Genomic DNA, 24,288 nt, shown 5'->3' with positions numbered 1-24,288 from the left:
GCGAAAGAAGGACTGATCGAGAAGCAAATCGTGATTCCCTGCTATGACGATCTTGTGTTGGTGTGGCAGACTGTTCAACCAGTCGAGCTGTAACTGCAGCTCTTCAAATGTGCCGTTGACTGTCAGATCGCCGGCGTGGATCAAGATGTCGCCGTTCGGTACATGCGGCTGCTCATTGTGCGTATCGGAGATGCAGATAACCCTAACACGGATCGTAGAAGCGGACTTCGATGTTGTGGACGCGGGCTGTGATATTGTCGAAAGCGGTCGGTGAGCATATAACCACTGTGCGATGAAGAGTATTGGATCCTGCTGTATACGCTGCCATGCTGATGGCAGCGCGGGCGCGAACATGTTGGACTTGCCAAACGTAGACCTTGTATATGTGGTTGTCATGTTGTGATGTAATGTGTAGTTCAAGTCGCTACGGGAGTTCGTTCATGTAAGCAGCTAGACGCATTTTCTGGGCAGCAACAGAATGGATAAAGCCACATGTGATGGTGGTGGTTATGTCGAATTGGGGATGGAGATTTCATGATTGACAAAGATCTTTGGTACCAGCATCCATGGATTGGTTCAGCAAAACATGACAAACGAGAAAATCCGCACCAGAACCATCCGAATCAATGTTCCCACTTCTCCGCCATCGGCACTATAGCCACAGCAGTCGCATAGTCTCCATCATGGCTGATACTAATCTCGCACAGCTGCCCATCGATCTCGCTCATATCGATCAGTCCAATTTTGCCGTCAGGCTTCACCCAGGTTGGCTCGAAATCCTCGTAGACCATATCTAAGATCAAGCCCTGGGGCCGAAGCGATTGGTGCTTACTGCGATCGACCGCGGTAACAGGGAGAATCATGATATGCTTGAACCCTCTTTGAACAATGTCGAGGTGTTGAATTGCTTTGCGGCAGGCTTCTTTCGCTGCGAACCTTGTATCACGTAAGCTCCTGGTTGGGAGATTAAGCTGATGCGAATACTCACCTGCCAGCGAGAAATTTGGAGATTACATCTGCCTTGTCCAATACGGATTCTTCGGGCCCAAAGCGATTCCAGAAATACTGACGCTCGTGCTCGGTAAACACTCGCTTCAGGTAGTGACGCAGAGGTCGCAGAGGCTCGCCTTCGCTGCCGGTACGGGGCGTGATGATGGATAGCACTCTTGGGACATTGCAGATATCGGTGCCCACTCGGAAGGGGAAGGGAAAGGCTCGCGGTGGCATGGGATGTTAGATAGCAGCTGTCCAGATTGGGGAGGGTATATACGCCAAGATGGGCTTGGCAGTCAAAACAATGTTGTTGGAAAGCGCAAAAATTAGACCTTCAGTCAAAGACCTGCAACCCTCCATGCGCAAAAAGATCGACGTTGGCCAGATTCGAACTGACGCTCCCGAAGGAACAAGATTTCTAGTCTTGCGCGATAACCACTCCGCCACAACGCCCCCGTTTTTGCTGCTATTGCTGCTTCGATGAAAGGCGGTGGATTCAAATATTTTATATACCAGTTATTCACAGTTCCGGACTATGCGTAGATGTGGTGGGGTGGAACCCAGAAGCCTGGTGCCTCCACACCTCCACCCAGGCAGTCATGATTCCGAACGACCCCGCCCGCTTACTGTTCTTCGCAGACTGAAAACCCAATCTTGCTCCGTCCAAGACCCCAAGTCATCATAGTTGACGTTGGCATCGTCATGGGCGGCAAAAGGCCCGATGTCAAAAAGTTTCGATTGTTCGCCTGATCCCGCGAAGAGCCGCAACGTTGCGTTTCGGACATGAAGATGAGGCGGGAACAGAGAAACTCCCCGCAGCCACCGGATTCCGACGACCAATAATCCTCATACCGCCACGCGTTCCATAGCTTTGATTCGCTTGCGCACCCATTACTACCCGACGCGGAGTACGGTCAACGGCCAGAAGTCTGCTACACGTCAGTCTTGGTACTCGATGAAAACGGCCCAAACCCAATTCAATGGTTGTGTAGGTAAGGGGACCTGGTGCGTGCGACACCTAATCTGGGATCATGGTGGTTGTGCATGGCCGTATGCTTCAAGCTACGTTGGCTCGCCTTTGTGGAAGTCCGGCCTTGGAACAAAGAGCTAGGGTGCCAGGGCTGATGTGCATGCGGCCATATTCTGGTGAGACGATGCTGATGGGCTGTGGTGTTATGCGGTGATGTTCAAATGTGCTTGGTCTCCTCGGTGATTATTCTCCTACGAGCTCCTTCCATCAACTGCACCGTTCAGAAGTGCAGTTACGCCTGCGAAACCAGGACTGATGCAGCCACAAACCTCTCCACGCCTACCCGGCGTCCCCATCCTAAAACTAGACTCCAGCGGGCCGGAGTACTCTCGCTGGCGACGCAGTCTCCAGTTCGCGCTGGAATCGAAAGATACTTGGAAATACTGCAATGGCGCTCTACCCATGCCTATGCCAAAGGCACGGCCAGTTCCAGCCATCTCCTCAGAGGAAACGAAAGACGTAGAGCCGAGCCTGCTCGAGGAGCGAAGAGCATGGGTTCGACAAGATCGCGAGGTCAAGCTGGACATGTTTCTTTCCGTGGCAGAAGAAGTGATGCACGAAGTCTTCGAAGTCGGGCCACCCCTACCTCCCATCAACCACACTTCGCAAGAAATGCTGCAAGCATTGGACGATAATTTCGGTGTCTTCAGCTTTTCTGGATACCACCACGCATTCTGCCACTTCCTGAACCTGCACATCGACCAGTACGCAAGCATCCAGGACTTCAACACTGAATTCACGACGGTACTAGAAGATCTGATCGACTACGGCCATCCACTCTCCAACACACAAGCATGCAGCGCGTACCTCTCCAAGCTGCGATGTACGCAGAACCCGGGGGTAGCGAAGAAGTTGGAGGAGTTGGACACACTGTCAACAGAACCGGACATCCACGACCTCATGCAAGAGTCACTTTCGTGGCCATGTATCCGCCCACTAGCGACGAAGTCCTCTCAGGTATTTCAGGTGCAACCGGTGTCAGAGGAGTGCCGTACGGATAACGGAAGTCACTCCCATGGCGACCCACCTGGTCTCTCAGACACCTCCACCGTATCGTCCGAAGGTTCCCGTTCAAGGCAGCTATCCATAAAGGTCAACCACCCGCAGTGGGCGGTTACGCGCGCTTCTGATAACGTCGACCCGCAGGACCTGCGTGAAGCAATCGAGAAACTACTCACCACGGGCGAAGCGGATCCTTCCAGCCTGAATTACGATGCATCAGCGATATCAGCATGCGCAACCCCGGATTGGTTGAAGGCACAAGAGAAGGCATTCTCCAAGCCACTTCCGATAGCAGAGCCACCGGCCCCTACTGAGTCACATACTCTACGAAAGACCGCCTCCGAGTCGCGCGCGCGATCCGCTTCACCACGGCTCCTGTCTCCACTGTCCAGAACCGTGTCGCAAACAAGTCTGACTGTACCAACCATGACGACGCGTCCACACTCCGCAGACACATCAGCCAGGTCATCCCAACACGTTCAGCGACAACCCAGGCCACCAATGTCAGTGTGGAGAGCACCAACATATCCGCCACCAGCACTGTCTGACCACCCGGCTTTCCGAGACAATCCCTTTCTACCCAAAGAGCGTGCGCAATCAGATTCCCTCCTTGTGGACGCGAGTAGACCTGAGCCTAGACCCGACGACTATGAACCACCTCATTCAGCACCACTACCGCACCCATACCAGTACTCGGCTTACTCGTCAAACAGCAGTAGCGCGATAAGCTTGCCCATCCAAGGAACGAATGAGTCGTCATGGAGCTACGGTAGCAACAACAGCGATGACATAGAAGAACACATACTATCGCCCGTCGCATCTTCCATGCTTCTCCCACCCATGGAGGATAGGTTCGTTACGATACAGCGAAACAATGCCCCTCTCCCGCCTCTACCCATAGACACGAACGTCCTACAATGGCGCACTCCAACTTTCGACGATCTTGTCCCGCCGCCACCCCCGAAAAAGAGCCGTCTGCGCAAAACGTCTTCGACTCTCGACATGTTGAAGCGGCTCAGTGGAGACAGTCTCCTGGAATCGAGTGACGAGGTACGGGAACGTGAGGAGAAGAAGCGTCGGGAAAAGGAGAGAAAGGGGAAAAGCTGGAGTATTGGCAGTATTGCGAGGTTTACGCATAGCAAAGGGGTTAAATAGACGCATTGGTTTGCGATAATGATGACTATGGTGCGTATGATGAGAAAATTGAAGATGTGCCGGACGGCTACTGTTCGTCTCACTGCTTGTATGGGTGTTTATTCCTTTGTCGTCAGGTGGACCGCTGGAGCTGTATACCCTATGTGTTGATTTGAACATATCATTCTTTTGTCTGCTATCATGTATGCCACACCGAGTCTCATGAATGTGACTGTCCAGAGACCCTTTATTCGTTGTGTCTGCCGAAGCGATGTATTTGTACAGTCTTTTAAGTGTTAGACCAGAGGGGGGAAATGGCATCACATCCGGATGTTCAATAGCGGACTTTAATAGTCTAGATGAGGGGAGGACTGGTCTATGATAGATTCTCCATCCCAACAGTACGGCTTGGTCGCCGTCTCGTATAATCGTAACACATTAGAGCTTCGGCCAGTCGTGGCTAGCAAGACTCCTGAAAACCTCTACAAGGTGCTATGCCTCCACCCTACTGTGTCTCCCTCACAACCTTGTCGACAGCCTTCGCAAAGTAGTCGACGTTGTGTGTGTTCAGGCCAGCCATGGAGATACGACCGTTCTTGGTCATGTACACATGGGAGTCTTCCCGGATCTTCAGAACCTGCTGCTCTGTCAAGCCGGTGAAGCTGAACATGCCAATCTGCTCTGTGATGTGGTTCCATGTGCCGGGTGTGCCCATGTCCTCGAGCTTGCTACGAAGCGCCTTGCGCATCTCCTTTATACGACCAGACATTGTGCGGAGGTTGTCTTCCCATTCAGCGAAGAGCTGGGGGTCGTTGAGGACGGTCGAGGCGATGCGGGCACCGTAGGCAGGAGGATTCGAGATCTCGGAGCGCTGGAGGATGGCGAGCTGTGAGGCGATGCGCTTGATGGTGGACTCGGCATCGGATGAGGGCGAGGTGACGAAGTGGAAGCAGCCTGCTCGCTCGCCGTACAGACCAAAGTTCTTTGCGTAGGACTGGGCAATGCAGAGCTCGAAGCCCTGCTCGACAAAGTAGCGGATCGCCCAGCCGTCAGTTGCAAGGTCACCGGAAGCAAAGCCCTGGTATGCGGTGTCGAAGAAAGGGAAGTGCTTCTTTGACTTGATCACCTCGGCAATCTTCTTCCACTGCTCTTGTGTAGCGTCGACACCGGTGGGGTTGTGAGCACACGCGTGCAGTACGATGATGCTGCCCTCTGCCGCATCTTGCAGGGCACCGATCATGCCATCGAAGTCGAGGCCCTTGGTCTTCTTGGAGAAGTAGGGGTATGTCTTGTATTCGAGGCCGACGTTGGAGAAGATCTGGAAGTGGTTGGCCCATGTCGGGTCGGAGAAGTAGGCGGTCCGCTGGCTCTGGGTCTTGTAGAACTTGGCGAGGAAGAGGGCGCCCAAGTGGACGGCGCCGGTGCCAGAGATAGTCTGCAAGCTGGTGACCTGTGTGGTGTGAGCTCAAGTCATGACGTGATGGAGGGGCGTCCTCACCCGCTTCTCCTTGATGGCGGGGCTGTCACCACCGAGCACGAGCTTCTGGGAGGCGGTTGTGAACTCGGCGAGACCGGCGATGGGGAGGTACTCGTGGTTGAGGTTGGGGTCGTCGCGCAGTCTGTCGTCGGCCTGTGGACGTGTAGTGTTAGCCTGTGTTGTGTGGACACGAGGAAGGCGCGATGGCGTACCTTCTTGACGACGGGCAGAATCCAGGGCTTTGCATTGTCGTCGCGGTAGGCGCCAATGCCCAGGTCAACCTTGTTGGGGTCCTCGTCGCGACGGAAGGCAGCCATGAGGCCGAAGAGCGGGTCTTCGGGCGCCTGGGGGACGACATTCGCGTCGAAAGCGGTGGCAGCCATGGGTTCGATGTGGGAGGAGATCTGGGAGAGGCGTGTCTTGGACGAGGTCTGGGGAGGGGTGGAGGAGGAGGAGGTGCGTGAGTCTGGCATGATTACGGCGTAGGAGCGCTCCCACGTTTACGTTTCACCGCTGCCGCTGCCGCTGCCTAGGAAAGGGAAGCCGCGTCCGCCCACGCTAAACCCCGCAGTTTGCTTTTGGAGACGAGATGCGGAGAACCGGGAGGGCCGGCGCGAGACGATGAGCAAGAGATGCAGACATGGCGACGGCTCTCGGCCAGCTCGTTATATAGAGTTGACGCTCGGAAGGTCTGCCGCAGCGTCGTGTGAGCAGGCAAGCCGAGGCACAAGTTGCCGCGCCATCATGTCAGCCAGACAGGCCGTCTCACATGCAGGGCATCACCACGACCATAAATTTCTTGCGATGAACCGTTGTGGGTCTGCGTTGCACTTGGTTCATGTCTGCCCACCCCACATGGGCTGATTTTCCTGCTTCTGGGAATCTGGTCCACTCAGAGCGCAGCGGATACTAACGGCGAGGCCGCGATTGATTCACATGTAGACTGTCTACTAACAACACCAGCCTGTCTTCCTGCACGCTTCAGATGAACAAGTCCCACAAGACAAGTGTCGTGCAGAAGACACTTGTCGCCCAGAACAGCTTCTGCGCCGTGCTGCCCCGCTCCGTCGCACGCTTGAGCTCCTTGTTCCCGCTCCCTACATTCTCCGTCGTGTTGAACGAGTCTTCGATGAGCTGGTCAATGTGCGCCGCCTGCATGCTGAGGTTGGACGCGAGCGTCGACTGTAGTTCCGAGATCTCGGTGAGGGACTTTTCGGTTGCGCTGGCTGTGTCAGTAGTTGTTCATCATGCGCACGTTCGAGTACGTACCGAACTTTGTCGAGTTGGTCCTCATACTGCTTGAGCATGTCCTGATTCTCCTGCGCAAATAGCTGGAGCTGCTCGGGGTCGAGCTGATTCTCGATCACCGCGCTCGACTCGTCGGGGTTGTACGTCGGCTTCGCGCGATAGCCTGAAGACTCGTTGCCTGCACTGCTGCCATTCATGCCGCTGTAGTCGCTGCTCGTTGGTCCCGTGGTCCTCGTCTTGTACAGCACGCTCTTGCTCTTCTCCACCTCGCGCATGAGCCGTATCTCCATCATGTCGCTCTGGAATTGGCCGCACTGCTCCAGCTGCTTCTGCAGCGACCATATTATGCCCTCTCGATGCGCCTTGATCGTATTTGCCTTCGCCTCCTGGATCTCCTCCTCGACGCTCTTTGCTGTGATTGCCCCGCCTGCTGCCCATCGTCCAAGCGCACCTAGGCCCTGCTTTGCGCGCTTCTTCAAAGCAACCTGCGTCTGCGTTTCCTGCCGTGTCTGCTCAGCAATGCCCAGCCTTTTGATAGCATCGTTCAGCCCGTGTATCGATTCTTTCGCTTGGGCGTCAATCTCGTTGCGCTGCGTGTCGCTGAGGTACTTTGCATCTTTGTCTGCCGACGTCGCGGAGCCGTTGGTTCGCGTGTACTGCTTCCGGCGGGGAGGATGCGCCGTCGAGAGATAACTTTGCCGTATCGACTTCAGGTCCGTGTGGAGCTTCGCAATGTGACCTCGCTGCGACAGTTAGCTTTCACCTCCCCTCGAGTCCAGGCGCGCAACGTGGCCTACAATGCGGTATGCCTCTTTCACAAAATCATCTAGGGCCTCGACACGGAATACATGAGGCTCGATCGGGCGCGCATCGTGTTTGGCGAGTATCTGGTTGAATACTGGTGTGATGTCCATTGTGTTGGAGTGCGTCTGGGCAGCCAACTTGCTCATGTGAAATGACGATGCTCCCCGCGGGAGTGCCATGTTGGTCTTTCGCTTCCGGGCCAATGACGCACCATCGCCCTACAAGGACCTGTCCACTACTACACCGGGCTTGCTCTTTGTTTTCTGAGCATGTGTTCTGAGCACCTGCAAAGGTGCATATGTCCTCTCGCAGGAATGCGAAAGTTAGAATAGGTGAATCTTCGAATGTTACAACAACACAACAATGCCCCTGATCAAGAACTGAAAGAACAAGGCTTGCTTCTGGTTATATTTTACATCTCTTTCCCTTGAGTTTTCTAATTGCTAAATTATAGAGTGAATTGGGGACAACAAATGCTGTTGTTCTAGTACCTACTTCTGGCTCTTGCATTCTGACCATAGTGTGTCCTACTGTTGACAGACGGGCAATGATGTCCTACTTCCACATCTCTTGCGGATATGTCTGACCATGATCATCTGCCACTCGTCTTTGCCTTTGTCGGTTTCCATATGGCGTGCTACCCTTAGGAACCTCCAACGCTCGTTTCGCAAACGTCGCTTTGTCCTTAATCTAGTCCCCCATCATATGGCTCAGCTATTGGTAGTTACCTCAGTATGTAGCTCAGCTGCTGGTAGTACAACCCAACAGCTGAGCGTAAGCTTATACTGAGACCTGCCCAATTGCACCTTCAGCCGCAAGGTCTCCTTGCTGAACCTCGAGAACCCGCTAGCTCTGCTTCGTACAGCCCCAAATAACTTGCTCATCTTGCGACCTACGAACGGACCCAAACCCGATTTTTCGCCTTCCAGTCACTTTCTCGTACGCATCTGGCCCGTCGCCCCTGCCGGTAGCGGCCCCGGATTGCGCCATAGCGAACGCTCCTGCCAGTATATATAACTCAAAAATCTCTTCCAATACCTTTTCCTTCTCGTCATCGCACTCCCAAAAGTATCAGCCCTTCAACTCACTCATCCCTCAACTCACTCTGCTACCAAGTTTCCACCTCTTACCAAAGCCACATCCCCTCAAGATGCGCTCCTCCTACACCCTCGCAATGGCCTTTGCCGCTGTTGCCGTAGCTGCTCCCGCCAGCCTTGCTGTCCGCGGCGATGAAGGCTGTATCCCGGTCTCTTACACCATCTCCGACTACAAGCTTGTCACCTCTGCTACCTCTGGTAGCGTTGACTTCAACTTCAAGTCTTCCTTCTCCGGAGGCGGCAACGACGACCCCGTCCAGAACAGCGTTCACTGCGGCGGTTCCGGTGCATCTGTCCCCAACAACAACGAGTGCCAGGTCGCTGACCGCCGTCTTCTCTTCGATCTCCGTGGACCTCAAGATCAGGCCTACTACCAGATCAGCCACTCCTGGACCTGCTCAGGGTGAGTCCACTACTACATTCCTTCACATACGACCACTAACAGTAGACCAGCAACCAGTGGATCTCAGGTACCGCAGTCAAGATCGACCCGCTTAACTGCCACACTGAAGGCGACAAGCGCGTCTGCACTGGTGGACCCCAGACCTTCGTACCCCAGAACGTGCGCAAGATCTGCAACTCGCCTCAGTGCTAGATGGCTTGGGCTAACATGTCAAATCCGTGGGATTATCTTTGGTGGCTTCCTTTGATCGATGTAGTGTTGGCGGGAAGGGTATGGATGACTTTGGCTTCTCATGGGGGTGCTTTGGCGTTTAAATGGGTCTGGCTATCTTACTAGCTTTTCTTTTCCAGTCATTAGGATACCCGGGCGAAGACTCTACTGCCCAAATGAAGATTCGAGTTCAACGTTGCCTCTCCTCTTGTTGGCGTGCGATTATGTTATGTCAAGCTCATGTGACATCGTTGATCATGTTGATGCGACGCGACACGCTTGATCGCAAATTGCGCCGCCTTCTAGGTTTGAGCTCGGAGTCTCTCTATTGTTCCACATATGAGGCTGATTTGCAGGATTGTGCGGGATTGTGTGTGATTGGGAGGTGGCTGACTTTGCTTTTTGTCTTGTCCTCGCCGCCTCCTACGCGTAGACTTGCACTGCTTGCAGGCGTCAGACCTCAATCAGACAATGCAGGAGGAGGGTTGGAATGTACGAGAAGAGAGACGTGAGAAGCGGATACTCACGTATCGGGACCTTGGTGCATGGTCTCAAATTGTAATAGTCTTGTAAGAAGAGGTTGGGTATAACGCGGAAATCAAAGTTTGTTCATCCGTGAGGTGCTTGCCTCACCTGGCAGTACGCAACTGCTCCATAGTTTTGACCAGACTCCTACGCTTGATGTTGATACTTGACAGAGTTGCTGCCTGGCTCTCAGCCCCATTCGCAACAGCGCGTTCGAGAAACGCCTGCGCTGCTAGCACTTCATGATGAGCTTTCGCAAGTCGTTTGAGTTGTTCTGGAGCTGGACTTGAGTGCGTAGATGGATTCATAGCCCAGTCCGCATGGGTATCCATATCCCCCATTGTGAGATCACTAACCCATAAAGAAATGTGGCCACGGAGTTCCAGGAGACTTGCCTGCTTATCAAATGGCGGAGATGATATGACTTGGTCGAGGCGCTTTGCAATCTCCAGAGCTTGATTAAGTTCCTCCGCTTGAATTGTCGCCTCTTTTGCGGAAGAGTTGTCCGGAGTCTCACTGATGTTACTGTCGACTGACGTGCTTCGAGAGGAGCGCGATTGGTTTGCAACGTCGTCGTGCAGCTGCTGTCTTGCACGCTTGCTCTTTTCGCGGACTTCGTAGATCCACAACGAGAACATGGGTGGGTAAAATGTCCTCTCGTCAACAGCATGGGGTTGCAATTTCCGGGTTGGGTGTTGGATAATGAGACGATTATAATATTCACGAGCAAGCTCAAAGCCTTCTGGAGAGAATCTGTGCTCCATCAGCGTCTGTGGCGTTCGACGCAGCGCTATTTCAGCACCGATGCCCCAGCGTCCGTGGTTACGGGGATCTACAGGGCGCCCACCAGCAACCTGCGTCCGTAAAATCATGCCCCACGCTCTCCCCGCACGCTCGTAATCTCCCTTGAGCAGACAGCAATGCATCAGCGTCGACAGAGAATCGAGATGAGCCCTCTTCTGAGCCTCTAGATGGCCTTGGACGGCACCACCTTTGGAAGAGGCGTGGACGGCGTAGAGGCGTGAAGGCGGTCTGGCCATTTCCTCTTGGACTTTAGCGGGGCCATTGTGTTGTTTGGACACGCTCGCAGGTGCATGGGGGAAGGGTGGTGGAGGGACTTTGTCCTCTTGACTGGGCAATAGGCCTGCGACACGCAGCTGAGCTATTCCAGGCGCAGTGGACGAGGCGTACGATTGGGCTATGGCGTCTGGCTGCGTTTCGTCGTCGGCCTGTAGATCCGCAAGTGATTCATCTTCCTTCCTTTTATCTTTATTTCTTCTTGCCCTGTGGTACTGACTCGCGCGCAACGAGCGTGTCCTGTTCTGTTCATGGCGCAGCTGCGTGGTGAAGTGCTGCATGGCTGCTGATGAGGCAGGACTGCAGGCTCATGCGGCTTCTGCGCTGCAACGGCCCCTGCTCAGAAGGCCGGGGTGCGGCGGTGAGGCTATGCAGGATAGCGGCCACGCACACACACTGAGGGGAGGGAAGGGAAATTGAGTCTGTAGAATAAAGGTGCGGCGAGTGGTTTCAGTAATAGACTCGAGGCACCTGGGCAAGAGCAATCGACGGCGGTAGCCCCATGGCGTTAGCGGCGTGACGAATTGGGAAGGCTCGGCTGCGCCATACATCACCGCCTGCCGCCGCTGGACCTCGTCGCTCTGACCCAAGACACATCGACCGACGACACCCTCTCCGACCGTTTCTATTCTCGAGGCGCGCCTTCCTCGCCGGACGGCCTCACAACATGGGCCAGGCAAATTCCACGGGCGCTGCGGACGCGCAAACACGGCGGCGCTCGCGGCCGCAGTCATGGGCGCCTGGCTTGCTGGCCTCGTCCCAGCCCGACAGCGACACGGTGCCAGAGCTGCTGCAGAGAGCGCCGGACACGCCCTCACGACCGCGAACGAGCACCACCAGACTCTCCAACCGCCTCTCTTCTCATTTCGGGCGCCACGATGCTGGCCCGTCAGCGCCCGGAGATGCCCCGTTGCCCAGTCGCTCGCGATCGCGGCTGAACCGGGCGCGCTCTTCGCTCAGCTCCATGACGGGCCTGCTGTCCAGGCGGCCGCCCATGTCTTCCCGCAACACGGAACCCACGCCCGGCGTCGCTGCAGCCAGCACACCCAGTACCAGCACGCCAAGCCGCTCCGCTCTGAGACATGCAGCAAGCGACCGAGGGCCCTTCCTTCCCCGTGTGCAGGTGCCGGAGCTGGGGCTCGACTTTGACCAGCTGCTGCGGAGCAACTCGCAGGGCGAGCGGCCGGACGCACATCGACCGCGGCCGCTGGTTCCTCTGAGCCCGCTGCGCCGGGATGGGCGGGCGCTCGGCATTATTCCGTCTCAGCGGCGACTTCGCAACATGATAGGACACCCGCGGAGGAGACGGTCACTATGGCAGGATGGAGAGAACATGGACAACGTGCAGCAGCTGCGGCAGGGCGAGGACCAGGCCGACGTGCTGTCGAGACTGCTATCGCTGGCCGCCGCAGCCACGGCAGCCTCACTGGTGGGCGACGACAACCAAGCAGCAACCCGAGACGGCACATTCGATACCTTCTTGCAGTCGCTGCAGAATGGCAGCATAGCATCGGCGCTCCGAGGCAACGAGGACGGACAAGGTGGCGACACTCCGGGAGCCGCCCAGGCGCCCCTCAATTTCTTCAGGATGTTCAGATTTGGCACCGGCACCGACAACGGGCGGAACGATAGTAGTGGGCGCGGTGGCAGTGCATCAGGGAACAGCGGAGCAGAAGGCGACGAGGATGGGGAGGGCAGGATGGTGCCGATAATCATTGTGGGCATCAGATCCATACAACCCGGAAGTGGCACTGGACAGGAGGATGCCAGCATACCGCCCTTCCTTGATGCCCTCTCGAGCTTCCCCACACCTCCGACGTCACCAGGCGATGCCAATGCAAACATCCTACAACCACCACAGAACGGGACACGCTTCAGCCATAGGCGGCGAGCCTCGATGGGCGGCTTCAACTTTCCTTCCAATTACGACAGTCAAAGGCATCACCGCGGCACGCCACAAGAGCACCCTCGGCCATGGTCATCCGTTACTGACTCTCCCCCGGGGCCTCTCCCCCCACCCTCCACGCCCGCGACGACGCTCAACTTCTCAGCCGGCCCATCAGGCGCCACTACACCAGCGACTTCCACCTCTCCTCCCTCGCCGACCATACAGTCCTCGGCACCTTCACGGCGGAACAGCTTCGTCCGTAGAGCTGCCGGCTCGACTCTCGAGCCCACTGCAGAAGAGCCACAAACGCACACCCGCAATGCTCGCCCACGACGCTTGAGCGAGTCGGATTTCACAAGGTATGGGTCGGGTGCACCCCGTAGAAGAGGTGTCGTGGAGCCCGACAACAATCCTGGGGAGGGTTCGAGGAGCTGGATCATATACGTCCTGGGAGGGAGCTACCCAGAGAACCACCCTATTCTTACTACCCCAAGTCTCTTCACCGATTCACCAACTTACGAAGACATGATGTTGCTTTCTTCTATACTCGGGCCCGCCAAACCGCCAGTTGCGAGCGAAGAGGATGTGGCTTCGGCTCCGGGTCTCTTCAGGATACAAGATCGTGTTGGTACTCTTGTGGCCGAGGCTGTTGAGGGCGAGGAGACCATCAGTCTCGTTCCGGGTGCGCGCTGCCTCGTCTGCCTATGCGACTTCGAGGTGGATGAGGAAGCGCGGAAGCTGATCAGGTGCGAACACATGTTCCACAAGATTTGCATTGATCAGGTGAGTTGGTCTCTTGTGTTCGAGGAGTTGCATATGCTAACCTATTCTAGTGGCTGACAACAGGACGCAACTCGTGTCCGCTCTGTAGAGGTGAGGGCGTGCACGAAACGGTCAAAGAAGCCGATGCTACTCCCGATGCCGCTGCGCCTGCCGCGCCGCAAGCAGCCGCTTGAACGATTCTCATCTGCAGCAGACCAGGCTCTGCTCTTCCGGCTCCGCTCGTTCTTCACATATACCCCTTTCTTATATGATTGGCTGCTCCACCCGGTTTATTGGATACGAAGGATTATCGTATCAGGCTGTTTTCTGTATTTCTTGCAAACTGGAGCGTTCATGGCGTCCACAATCTACCACTTGAATCTTGGCATATTTGGCATCACGGCATCCCAGGGAAAAGGGATGGGGGTTGGACTGTTTTTCGGCGGGCAGCATCTCAACGACTTGCTACGAATCTCTCTTTGTACAGGCGGTAGGATAAGACAGGAGAAGTGATTTAGCTCTAAAGCTACATTATTAAGCAGACATGACCAACTGCTACGCTTGTGCTGAAGGCCTGCCTGCCAGCAGTAATAATGACAAGGAGCGTTCTTTCGGCATGTAACTTCTCGGGATCGCATTGAAGGAGTGATACATGGAGAGAGGGGATGCATATCTGCTCACATAAGCCTGCTTCATGTCATGCATCACGTACCATGGCGGATTAGCAGAGCTGATATAGATGCTCGTCATCCGCCCAAGTGCGACGAGTCACCCACATGTTACGGGACGTGTCGTGCCGGCCATTATTCGGTCTTAGTACCCCGAAATGCCCGAACCTTTTCTCCTTACGGTCGAACAGGAGAGGAAGTGTACCAGGCAGCGTATAGCTATACGGTGGAACGACTTTGGTAAACGGCGAAGACGCACAGGGCGAGTTTTCCGTTCTGGAACTTGTAGTGCTGACCCGATAGCGTCGTAGGAGTAATCATTGCCGGGGCGGGCGGCCGCCACAACCGTAGTTATCATACGATGCTTGTGGATGGACCAGAACCAGGTCCACACACGCGCATATCAGTGCACACACACCTTTTGACATTTTCACAGCCAGCCGCCGAACCCTCGATCAATAGCGTCCGGGTATTTCTGAATGGGGCGTAGACTGGTGATAGTCCCCTTGTTGATGCTTCCGCGGAGCGCAGAAGGAGTTGCTGATGGATGAACGGCTTGGTCTGCTGTAGCTTGATATAGCCTGCGTGAGGACGGGATAAGTGCAGATACCGGAATGGCGTGCGCCTGCTTTCGGGACGGAGGGACACGTTGCTGATCATACTGGATAAATAGGCTACAACTCGGAATGCGGACGAACGTGTGTATGGATTTGTTATTGGTCGCGCGGAGTCACAGACCCTGCATATAGTGGAGCATGGTTGTATACAAGCTGGACGGGCGATCTATCAGACGACCGTTGCGTTCCATCAGGAACATAGACGTCTAGCTTTCGCATGTGTGATGTCATATGAACTCTCTCACAGAAGTTGCTTGGTTGCTGTAGCTGAACACGATAGATTAATTGATATAATCCGATGAGCTGTTCAAGAGGATTCTTGTGCAGCCGTAAGGATCATGCAAGATTGTGTTTGATGATTCAAGACCACCGCGCAACCTGGGACGGGGTCTCAGGAAGCCAGGGTACCGGCTTGTTCCTACAGCAAATCCAGATCCTAGCCAATACGAAAGAAAGGCGGACCGTTGCGTGATGTCGTGTCCAGATCCCACTTCAACTCCCGATCCATCTCAGCTACCGGCCATGTAGAATGTTCGCAGGTTCCCATCCCAGTAAGTGCGATCTGGTTGCCAACCCTCGACCAGTTGCAAGTCCAGGGTCACTGGTCCACTCGTTCGACTCGGAGATGAGGTTACCGTTTCGGGCAGGAACAGTGTCTTCCGGTCAATACGGAAGGATTTATGGTAGCTCATGATTTCTCTGAATCTCGCGGACTGCCGCCCATGACTACGAATGGGATATTCCGTAGCCTAGGTCGCGCTTCACATGACATCGAGATGTGGAGATGATTCAATAGTGCCCATGGGAGATGGGAATGACGTTGAGACAGAGAACATGGCACTCTAGGATCTCGCAGGGACTCCACTGCAGTCGCGTGTGAGAGTGGATTCAGGCCTTGCTTCGTGTCAGCAGTAGTCGTTGCTTCGCAGGAAGGCAGTCGCCAGCCATTGGCAATGTCGTCAGCGTGCCAGAAAGCGTAAGATTGGCGTCGCGCTCTGCGGGCGAGAGGTTGCGGAGCGTCTTGCAGTCGGTCTAATTGTTTCAAGCTGAATATCTGGCTGTGGGTCGCCGTGGTAGAAACGGGCGTAACCCTGCCTGCTACACGTGGGTCCATTGCCGTGGAATAGCGTACCTCGGACTCGCACCTGCCTGCGTGATGAGTCGTCCAATCTGAATCTGACCTTCCTCTCGACGACGGCAGAAAAAGCTCGACCGTCACCCCACACACTACCTCATCTTCTGCCGTAGCATCCAGCCCGTCATTCGCGGCATGCAAGACGCAAGCCACCGGCACACGCAGGCCGCGTTTGGCATGCACCTGGACTGCGCTGAGCTGCGGCCAGGCTTGCGAGAACGAAGTTCCAAGGTTGGGTTCCGCCAGGCGTTGTTGCACAGCATATCTAGACCTCGTCAGCATATGGGCCTCCGTCGCTGCAAGGCAAATGAGACGCGGCGTCAATCATCTAGAGATCCACCCAAAAGACGCGCCGCGTGCATGACGCACAGCAACTGCACGGTCGCGGTCGCGGTCGCGTCCCGCTCTTTCGCTCGCTCAAAGCTCCACCAGTCAGCTGCAGCCGGATTCGCGATTACAGCATCCGCCATCTACCATGCTGGTATAGGGCAGAACACGACATCAACCTCTGTAAGGTCGGTCTCACTATCTGTCAGGGCCCATGACGATATCAGTTCTGCCCCGCTCCAGTCCCGTTGGCCACTCCTGCATGGCACGACACAGAGACAGTTACCTCATAGTGCCTCCAAAGGAGCCAGTCTGACCGCAAAGGCCATGTCCGCTGTCTCTGTACCGTTTGATCCAAGTGCCGCTGCCGCCTTGCGCCGCTGGGGCGACGGTGTGCAGATGAGGCGATCCTGCTCATGCCACTTAGCTCGCACTTTCGCGCCAATCTTCCCGCGGCATGCCAGCAGCATCGTCAACATGCAGACAGCCGTGGCGCCTCCATGCCCTGGGGAGACGCAGGCATCCAAGAGCTACCATTGTCACGGGACAGGGACCCGGGGCTGAGCTCGACGGTGCTTGTACTGGTTAGCAGGCAGTGCCGCCATCTTCTCGAAGCAGGCTTTATTCTCCCGTCAACGGCCTCGTTGACTCAGTGCGAAGGAGCCGGTGGCGTTGCACGGCTGGCTAATTTGAGCCCGACGTCGCTAGCCGCGTTTGTGAGATGAAATATCAAATTGATATTCTTCCTAACAGGCACATTGATGAGGCTTGAAAGTCTAAAGGCTGCCACCGGGCAATTGCACTGCATTGCATCGGCGCACTCGCCACTTCAGGAGAGTGGAGTTCACGGAAAAGTCCATGGATATACCGGCCCTGCCCTATACTCAACGACGCCCATCACGCAGTCCCGAGTAAGGGCACTCGAGTATGTGTGTGCACTAACTTTGACAGCCGCTTCCAGCGCAGCTTCAAGTCCTGGCGCCATTCGCTGACGATTGCTAGCCCCATGGCTTCGTTGAACGCCCCACATGCCTCACCACCTTGGTGAAATCGGGGCCGATGCATATCATGTCCGGCTTTGTGCTCGCCTTCTGCTAGGCTTGGTCCGTCTGCTGCAAAGGCGATCCGCGACCTCGCTCAAGCCGTAGCGTACTCGAGTCTATAATCGCTGTGGCAGCACGCCTAACAGTAGTTGACAGGCGGGATCAACGGCGGGGATGTGTCAAATATCGCCTTATACGGCATTTTGGAGCGATTGTTCCGGGCAGACCCTTCTGCTCTCCCCAGAATCCATCCAATGTGGATGCTGGCGAGTGGACCAGTTCGCACGGGGATCAAGAGCGATCAAACCTGGGATCGCAGAGCGCATCTTGCACCGAGCTAATCCATGGGTGCGCGGAAGGCGGAAGCGTTTAGGTGCACGGCCATAGCACAGCGGCCTGGGAGACAACTCAGCGGCTTGCGGCTTGCTTTTTCCCCTTCGCTGCACCCCGGCTTTAGATGCAGACGTTTGATGAACATTGAAACTATCCGTTCCTGGTATTGGACATTGCTTCTTTGGCCGAACTAAACACAAGCCTCCTGCCACGGCCCGGCTCTCACACGACCTCTGCCTGCGCCTGCTGTGCTCTCCTCCTCGACGTTGTCCAGTTTCAGTCTCAGACTGGTACTGCACATGCTTCCATCGTCAGCGATTGTGTTGCATTAGATCGGCTTGTTCCTTTGCGGACAAAATTCTGGTCTATTTAAGACGGCTTGGTCCTAGTGCTTGCTGGGGCCAACACCCGCGCGCCCAAATCAGCGTGCATTGGACTAAATCACGGCTTCGATCCTGCAAGCGTGATTCTACAAGTATATCCCTTCAAAATCCCGTACCTGGCGCCCGAGCCATTGTCACACCCGTGGACACGGCGATCGACCTCGGACCCTTGCAACTGAATGACGTTGATCCTTTTACGGCAAGCTTACCGTCCACGGCTCACCAACATTTACCAATACAAACAACCTACACTCCATCGCTCTCCAGTCTTTCCCATCTCTCTCAGGCATGTCTGGATACTATCCTCCCCCAGGGCACAACATTCCGCCTCAATACTACAACCTCGATTCTAATGCGATACCCAATTCCAACATTCAACATGCCCCACCAACCATCATCTCACATGGCTCGTATGCACCCACCCTGCCAGACAACCCATTTCAGCCTGGCGTGACGGGACCTTTTGTACAATACGAGAACATTGGTCAACCAAGTTACGTTGATCAGTATGAGGATATGTCCGGCCCCATGGGCTCAGCGCATGGTGGGAATGGTCGTGCGCGAAGAAGGCCAGCACCTGGCGAGCAGGTCAAGCACCGCAGAACTCGGAGCGGTTGTTTCACATGCAGGCAACGAAGAGTCAAGGTATGCGCATCAACTTTCAGGTGTCAGGCTTGGCTGATTGGTAACAGTGCGACGAAAATCATCCCGTCTGCGAACGTGAGTACCTGCGCTTGCTTGACAAGTCTGAAGTTCGTAAAGTCTGACGAAGTTTGCTAGGTTGTCGCAAGGGGAGCCGCGAGTGCATCTATCCAGACTCACAGTCCAGTCAAAAGGCGACCCGGAATGGGTCCAAGTCGGGCAAGTCGGCGTTCGCGGATGATCATTCCTCACCCGAAACCCATGATGGGGAGAACAAGGAGCGTCTTCCCGCGATCATGGATGAAGACGAGGATGACGACTACATCGAGTATGACGACGACGACGACGACATGTCAAAGAGTCAAGATGCTCGAGATTCGTCACATACACCCGGGTCGCTCCTCGATCAAAGTACGTCGCCATCTACCGAAGCGTCGTCAACCGCCCCGCCTACGATACGACCGTCCCTGTCTCGGAAAGGCAGTGCGCAAACCACCAAAACCGGTCCTGTGACCAAGGGCACCTCCGCTATGGCCCGAGATCTTCAGTTTTATCTGAACTACTTCCGGGACCATATGAGTGTGCATCACTACTCGCTGAAACGCGACACGCACGGCTTCCTCAAAGGCGACTTCTTGAGTTGGGCGATGAAATTCGAGCCTTTAAAGTACGCTGTAGCCGGGTACGCGGCGTACTTCCACACGCTTGAGCAGCCAGATGGCCGCATGAACAGCTTCCTTCAGTTCTACAACGAGTCTGTTTCGCGACTGAGGATAGCCATCACCAAAAACAAGAAACAGGGGCTCGCAACGTTTCTGACTATATTACAGCTTGCGAGTATCGAGGTATGTAGCCTTGCTGTAGCCCAAAATTCCTATGCTGACGTCTATTGCAGGAGATGCTTGGTGACTGGGTCAACCTCATGGGTCATCAGAAAGCTGCGTTCGAAATGCTCACCCGCCTGTTCACGCCGGAGACTATCACCAAGTCAGATTTTCTCTGCAAAGTACTACTGTGGTATGTCCGGTTTGATCTGTTTGTTGGCTTTCAGTCTGGCGGCGAAGCAGTGCTGGGTCGGGAGTGGTACGAGGCTGTACATGGATGCTACGTGCAGAAAGTACGCGACATGCCAGGAGACATTGGAATGAAATACGAAGAGCGTTTTGCGCATTCAAGACTGGTGGCGAAAGACTCGAACGATCTGTTTGCGAGAACAGCCAAAGGTCTTGTCAGTCCCCAAGATTTCATGGCCCAGTTACCGATACTCAGGGAGAGAGTGGAGGCGCTACAAAGGAACATGGGTACAGACTTGACGGATCCCAATCACAAGGTCCACCAGATCCTGGGAACGCCAAATCCAGAGGACATTGTCAACCCTTACGAGCCGGATGTCCTATGGGGCGGACCGCTTTGGACCTCGAACTTCCTGCAGCTGGACACGTGGGGCATCATGTTCATGTTTACCATCTCGTCTTCTATGGCGTTGAAGCAGCCTCTTGATCCAGAAGTCACTAAAGAAGCATACAAAGCGATACAAGTCTTCGAGGCTATATGCGCATATCCGGAAGCTCCGCCGGGCGCGGTACTGGAGGCACAAGTCAGTTTCGCCATCGCGACTCTGTTCCTGCCGAAAGATCAGAAGACTGTGCAGTGGGTTCGACAGACATTTGCCAGGATCGAGGCATCAGGGTAAGTGAAATCTTTTGCTTGTACGAAGCTGGATGAGTGCAACATGTTTTCCTCGATGCAGACCAGGTACATGAGAACTTTTCGACAAGTCGACTAACACAAGGGGCAGATACATTTATTCCGACATCCTTCGCAACCGTATGCTCGAAGGCATGGGGGTTGGCCCATCGGACTGGTGGCTTCCCAACGACGAAAGCTGCCCGCCTATCATCCGGTCCATCAAAGACTTTATCAAAGACCGCACACAGGCACCGAAGGATCAGGTCTCGGACGATCTACGAGAGATGCGAGGCATCTTCAGCTCCCTGACAATTTCCGATTCGCCGCCCTCGGACAACATGACGGTGACGAGCGCCGACGGCGTGGCTTCAACGTACAATTCTCCAGACTGGCAATCTCCGGGCTACGGAAGCGACCGCAAGTCGTCAAACGCAGAGGCTTGTCCACCGGGGTCACAGCAACAGTACGCTGTGCAGTAGAATGTTTTGGGCGCAAGAAGTATTCGAATCCCTCAGCACGGCTGCGATAAGACGTAAATTGTTGTGTCGGTCAGATGCAATGCCACGTCGGTAGTGTCTACGCCCACGTTGCCCTAGATGACGGCTGGATGCATTGCAATAGAGTGTGTCTGTCGGAAACGCTCTATCAGCCCTGTAGGACGAGCGTCGATCGCCGAGATGGCCTTCCGAGAGGCGGTTTCGTGCTAGGTTGAGGACAGAAGAGGTTTGGCTTGCCTGGAGGCAGTGCTGCCGTGACATACAATATTGCATCTTGGGCCACAGAGAGCGAGGTGGGCTGTAGCCAAAGAGGAAGAAATGAGCGACAGAACAGACACGGCATGTCATGTGGTGTGACGTCTGTCAGCTGCTGGACCGCATGTCAGATCCGACGTCGCATATAGATTGGGTTTCCATAGCCCTATCGATGGAGATTCAGGGGAGTAGAGTTTGACAAGATGCACTCGATGGAAAGCTTATTCACGAGAGATGAGGGGACGCAACTGTTATGTGGACTCGATGTGAGGCACGAGGATGGAGACAAGGCAGGCAAGGCACACATGCGATCACAACAGCGCATGGCGGTTCTATGCGGCTTTTGTGATACTAGAACCAAAGGATAGGATACCACTGATGTGGTTGGAGATCAGGTCTGACAAATTGGCATGTGATGGCTGTGAATGCGATGCAAATCTCGAGTTGCTCTGCACGTGCCTCGTTGGTGCGATTCCGGCGTGTCTGCAATGTATTGAATTTTTGAAAAAGTTGCAAACCCTAGAACCGCTCTAGAATGGATGAACGAAGGCGATGAGATGCTTGTTGAAGCGCTGTGGAGTGTGCATGTGGAGCGTTGGAGATGATCGAAACGGGCCTAGCTAGCGTTGCAGGGATAAGGCGCGACCCTGACAGCGGGCAGCGGAACACATGAAAGTCGGCAGAGGAGAGCGCACCTCGACCACTACCACGACGCCCCGCCACGAGACACAGACAAGCCCGTGACAGCTACCACACGAACCACGCACCATGGACAACCTCGGCAAGATCTCGGCGTTTGGAAAGAACATCTCGTATGCCTGGTCCCGCAGCGACTGCTAGGTGGAAGCCCGCGATATGCTGACATTGCTTTTGCAGCGCCTCCTTCACACCGTGGGCTGCCAGGACGCAGCAGTATGTCAAGGAGCAGGTCGGCAATGTCGAGGACAAGGTACGGCCGGCCCTGTGAGCGTCGCCGGCGCAGTGCTGACACGGACATGGCAGACCCAACTCCCCCCGGACTACATCGAGCTGGAGAAGCGCGTGGATGCGCTGAAGAAGGTGCACACGACGATGCTGCAGGTCACGTACGACACCCGATCCCCGTCGCTGTGCCTGGTCTGACTGTCTAGCTCGCAATACGCCAACGAAGCCTACGACTACCCAGCCAACATCCGCGAGTCCTTCAACGACCTGGGCCGCACCGTCTCGGAGAAGGTCAACCTGCTCTCCAGCGCCACGTCGCCCGCCGAGGCCCAGGCAGCCCTCACTGCCCCTCCCTCTGCGAAGCCCCAGCCCAAGACCTTCAGCCATGCCGTTGCCCGCGCCGCCCTCAACGCCTCGCACATGCTCACGTCGGAGCAAACAAGCTCGAGCGAGGACCCCCTGGCCACGGCGCTCGAGAAGTACGCCATCGCCAGCGAGAAGGTCGGCGAGGCGCGATTGGCGCAGGACGCCCAGATCCAGAGCCGCTTCCTGGCCGGCTGGAGCACCACGCTCAACACCAACATCCAGTTCGCCACACGTGCGCGCAAGGCCGTCGAGAACTCCAGGTTGAGCCTCGATGCCACCAAGGCCAATGCCAAGGGCCCTGCCTTCTCCCTGCCGGGCCAGGCTCCCAAGAAAGACGTCATGGACGACGACATCAGCGAAGACGCCAGAGCCAAGATCGAGCAGGCCGAGGACGAGTTCGTCGGTCAGACTGAGGAGGCTGTCGGCGTCATGAAGAATGTACGACCATACCCCTCACCCTACACCACCTTGTGCTGGCACCCCCGCTAACCTCCGACTAGGTCCTCGACACCCCCGAGCCACTCCGCAACCTCGCCGAACTCATCGCCGCCCAACTCGAATACCACAAGAAGGCCTACGACATCTTGTCCGAGCTGGCTCCCGTCGTCGAGCAGCTGCAGGTGGAACAGGAGGTGCGTAGACATCAGTCTTCCGACTACTAGACTTCTTTGCAGAGGACCCAACTGATGCATTGCATTCACAGGCCAGCTACCGCAGGGCCCGTGAGGAGTTGTAGGACGACTCTGACGCACAAGCCCGAGCGACAGAAGAGGTCCAAGGCAGTGATTAGCTTGATGCCGCTTCATTGCTGGGACATGGGTTGCCATGAGCTTCGTTGCATTGTGTATCGTCGCGTGATGCATGTCTTGCTTCATATTCGGGTGGTCTAATCTGTTAACTCATCCAATGCCTTCTCTATTCTATACTTGGCGTGTGACGTGATGACCAAACCGACATGTTATTGCATCACACCACTCTCATCCCTAAACTCTGCCGCCTGCCCTCTGGCAAACTCCGCCATCCTCTCCCTTTCCCCCTCCTTCCCCTCCTCATCCTCTTCAGCCGGAATGTACTGCCTCATCACGTCTCTCACATAGCCCTCTGGTACCCCCAACTTGACTGCATCAGCGATCCCTTGATTCATCCTGTAAACATACTCGTCCCGCGGCTTATCCGGCGTAACACGATTCCGATCAATATAAACGAGCATTGACTCTTTTTTCTCCGGATGCTTGCTAGTATCAACCTTGTGCTCTGTGTCTGAAGGCCAGAAATCGCACGTGAGCATCTCTTTTGTGTATGCGACCGGTACGCCCTCGTTTTTATCCAGTCTCTTTTCGTCTTCTGGTAAGAGCGAATAGACGAGGCCGAATACTACATCAGAGTACGAATTGGAGGACGAGTTTTGCTTGGAGGATTCGACGACGTTCGCGTAGCCGCGGTCGTTGATGATCCAATGGTAGTTGGGCAGGCGGGCGACGCCTAGGTATTTGGATGTTGGGCAGCGGGTGCTCATTTGGTGGAGCCAGAGGTTGGAACCGTAGCCGAAGTAGATTGTGGGTGAGGTTTGTGATGTGATGGGGAGCTGGGTGTTCGCCATGTTGAGCTGTATTGATGGCCTTTAGGGTCGTTGATGGTAGTGGGATCGTTCTTGATGGCTATAGATTTGGATGATGTGTGGGATATACTGTGCGGCAGACTTGAGCTATCCAAAACTGCCCTTGTATCGAGTGTTGGAAAAACGATAGCTTACTTCGCG

General features: G+C 55.3%; 10 protein-coding genes and 1 non-coding gene across 11 annotated transcripts; 5 read left to right on the top strand and 6 right to left on the bottom strand.

Annotated features, from left to right (window-relative positions):
- Positions 1-623: 623 nt before the first annotated feature.
- On the bottom strand, positions 624-1,227 carry J4E84_000321 (uncharacterized protein; the record flags this gene model as incomplete). Its single annotated transcript, XM_049382962.1, has 2 exons — positions 624-936; positions 989-1,227. The coding sequence occupies 2 exons, from the start codon at positions 1,225-1,227 to the stop codon at positions 624-626; spliced, it is 552 nt and encodes a 183-aa protein (XP_049248480.1).
- A 138-nt stretch (positions 1,228-1,365) lies between these two features.
- Positions 1,366-1,446, bottom strand: J4E84_000320. The gene has a single exon. It is a non-coding gene; the product is annotated as a tRNA-Ser (tRNA).
- Positions 1,447-2,278: 832 nt separating this feature from the next.
- Positions 2,279-4,180, top strand: J4E84_000319 (uncharacterized protein; the record flags this gene model as incomplete). The annotated part of the gene is made up of 1 exon (XM_049382961.1): positions 2,279-4,180. One exon carries the CDS (start codon positions 2,279-2,281, stop codon positions 4,178-4,180), a length of 1,902 nt encoding a protein of 633 aa, XP_049248479.1.
- Positions 4,181-4,664: 484 nt separating this feature from the next.
- J4E84_000318 (uncharacterized protein) lies at positions 4,665-6,019 on the bottom strand (the record flags this gene model as incomplete). The annotated part of the gene is made up of 3 exons (XM_049382960.1): positions 4,665-5,609; positions 5,658-5,789; positions 5,849-6,019. The coding sequence occupies 3 exons, from the start codon at positions 6,017-6,019 to the stop codon at positions 4,665-4,667; spliced, it is 1,248 nt and encodes a 415-aa protein (XP_049248478.1).
- A 598-nt stretch (positions 6,020-6,617) lies between these two features.
- On the bottom strand, positions 6,618-7,798 carry J4E84_000317 (uncharacterized protein; the record flags this gene model as incomplete). The annotated part of the gene is made up of 3 exons (XM_049382959.1): positions 6,618-6,858; positions 6,906-7,627; positions 7,682-7,798. The coding sequence occupies 3 exons, from the start codon at positions 7,796-7,798 to the stop codon at positions 6,618-6,620; spliced, it is 1,080 nt and encodes a 359-aa protein (XP_049248477.1).
- Positions 7,799-8,862: 1,064 nt separating this feature from the next.
- J4E84_000316 (uncharacterized protein) lies at positions 8,863-9,380 on the top strand (the record flags this gene model as incomplete). Its single annotated transcript, XM_049382958.1, has 2 exons — positions 8,863-9,188; positions 9,239-9,380. The coding sequence occupies 2 exons, from the start codon at positions 8,863-8,865 to the stop codon at positions 9,378-9,380; spliced, it is 468 nt and encodes a 155-aa protein (XP_049248476.1).
- A 647-nt stretch (positions 9,381-10,027) lies between these two features.
- On the bottom strand, positions 10,028-11,281 carry J4E84_000315 (uncharacterized protein; the record flags this gene model as incomplete). The annotated part of the gene is made up of 1 exon (XM_049382957.1): positions 10,028-11,281. The coding sequence occupies one exon, from the start codon at positions 11,279-11,281 to the stop codon at positions 10,028-10,030; it is 1,254 nt and encodes a 417-aa protein (XP_049248475.1).
- A 386-nt stretch (positions 11,282-11,667) lies between these two features.
- Positions 11,668-13,844, top strand: J4E84_000314 (uncharacterized protein; the record flags this gene model as incomplete). The annotated part of the gene is made up of 2 exons (XM_049382956.1): positions 11,668-13,671; positions 13,722-13,844. The coding sequence occupies 2 exons, from the start codon at positions 11,668-11,670 to the stop codon at positions 13,842-13,844; spliced, it is 2,127 nt and encodes a 708-aa protein (XP_049248474.1).
- Positions 13,845-19,094: 5,250 nt separating this feature from the next.
- J4E84_000313 (uncharacterized protein) lies at positions 19,095-20,966 on the top strand (the record flags this gene model as incomplete). The annotated part of the gene is made up of 3 exons (XM_049382955.1): positions 19,095-19,643; positions 19,694-20,487; positions 20,597-20,966. 3 exons carry the CDS (start codon positions 19,095-19,097, stop codon positions 20,964-20,966), a joined length of 1,713 nt encoding a protein of 570 aa, XP_049248473.1.
- A 1,041-nt stretch (positions 20,967-22,007) lies between these two features.
- Positions 22,008-23,265, top strand: J4E84_000312 (uncharacterized protein; the record flags this gene model as incomplete). Its single annotated transcript, XM_049382954.1, has 6 exons — positions 22,008-22,051; positions 22,116-22,188; positions 22,242-22,324; positions 22,370-22,967; positions 23,030-23,161; positions 23,233-23,265. The coding sequence occupies 6 exons, from the start codon at positions 22,008-22,010 to the stop codon at positions 23,263-23,265; spliced, it is 963 nt and encodes a 320-aa protein (XP_049248472.1).
- A 222-nt stretch (positions 23,266-23,487) lies between these two features.
- J4E84_000311 (uncharacterized protein) lies at positions 23,488-24,129 on the bottom strand (the record flags this gene model as incomplete). The annotated part of the gene is made up of 1 exon (XM_049382953.1): positions 23,488-24,129. One exon carries the CDS (start codon positions 24,127-24,129, stop codon positions 23,488-23,490), a length of 642 nt encoding a protein of 213 aa, XP_049248471.1.
- Positions 24,130-24,288: the final 159 nt, after the last annotated feature.

This window comes from Alternaria hordeiaustralica, assembly GCF_023758085.1.
Source record: "Alternaria hordeiaustralica strain BMP 2776 chromosome Unknown scaffold_1, whole genome shotgun sequence".
Classification (NCBI taxonomy): domain Eukaryota; kingdom Fungi; phylum Ascomycota; class Dothideomycetes; order Pleosporales; family Pleosporaceae; genus Alternaria; species Alternaria hordeiaustralica.
This window is presented reverse-complemented; position numbering and strand designations above follow the sequence as displayed.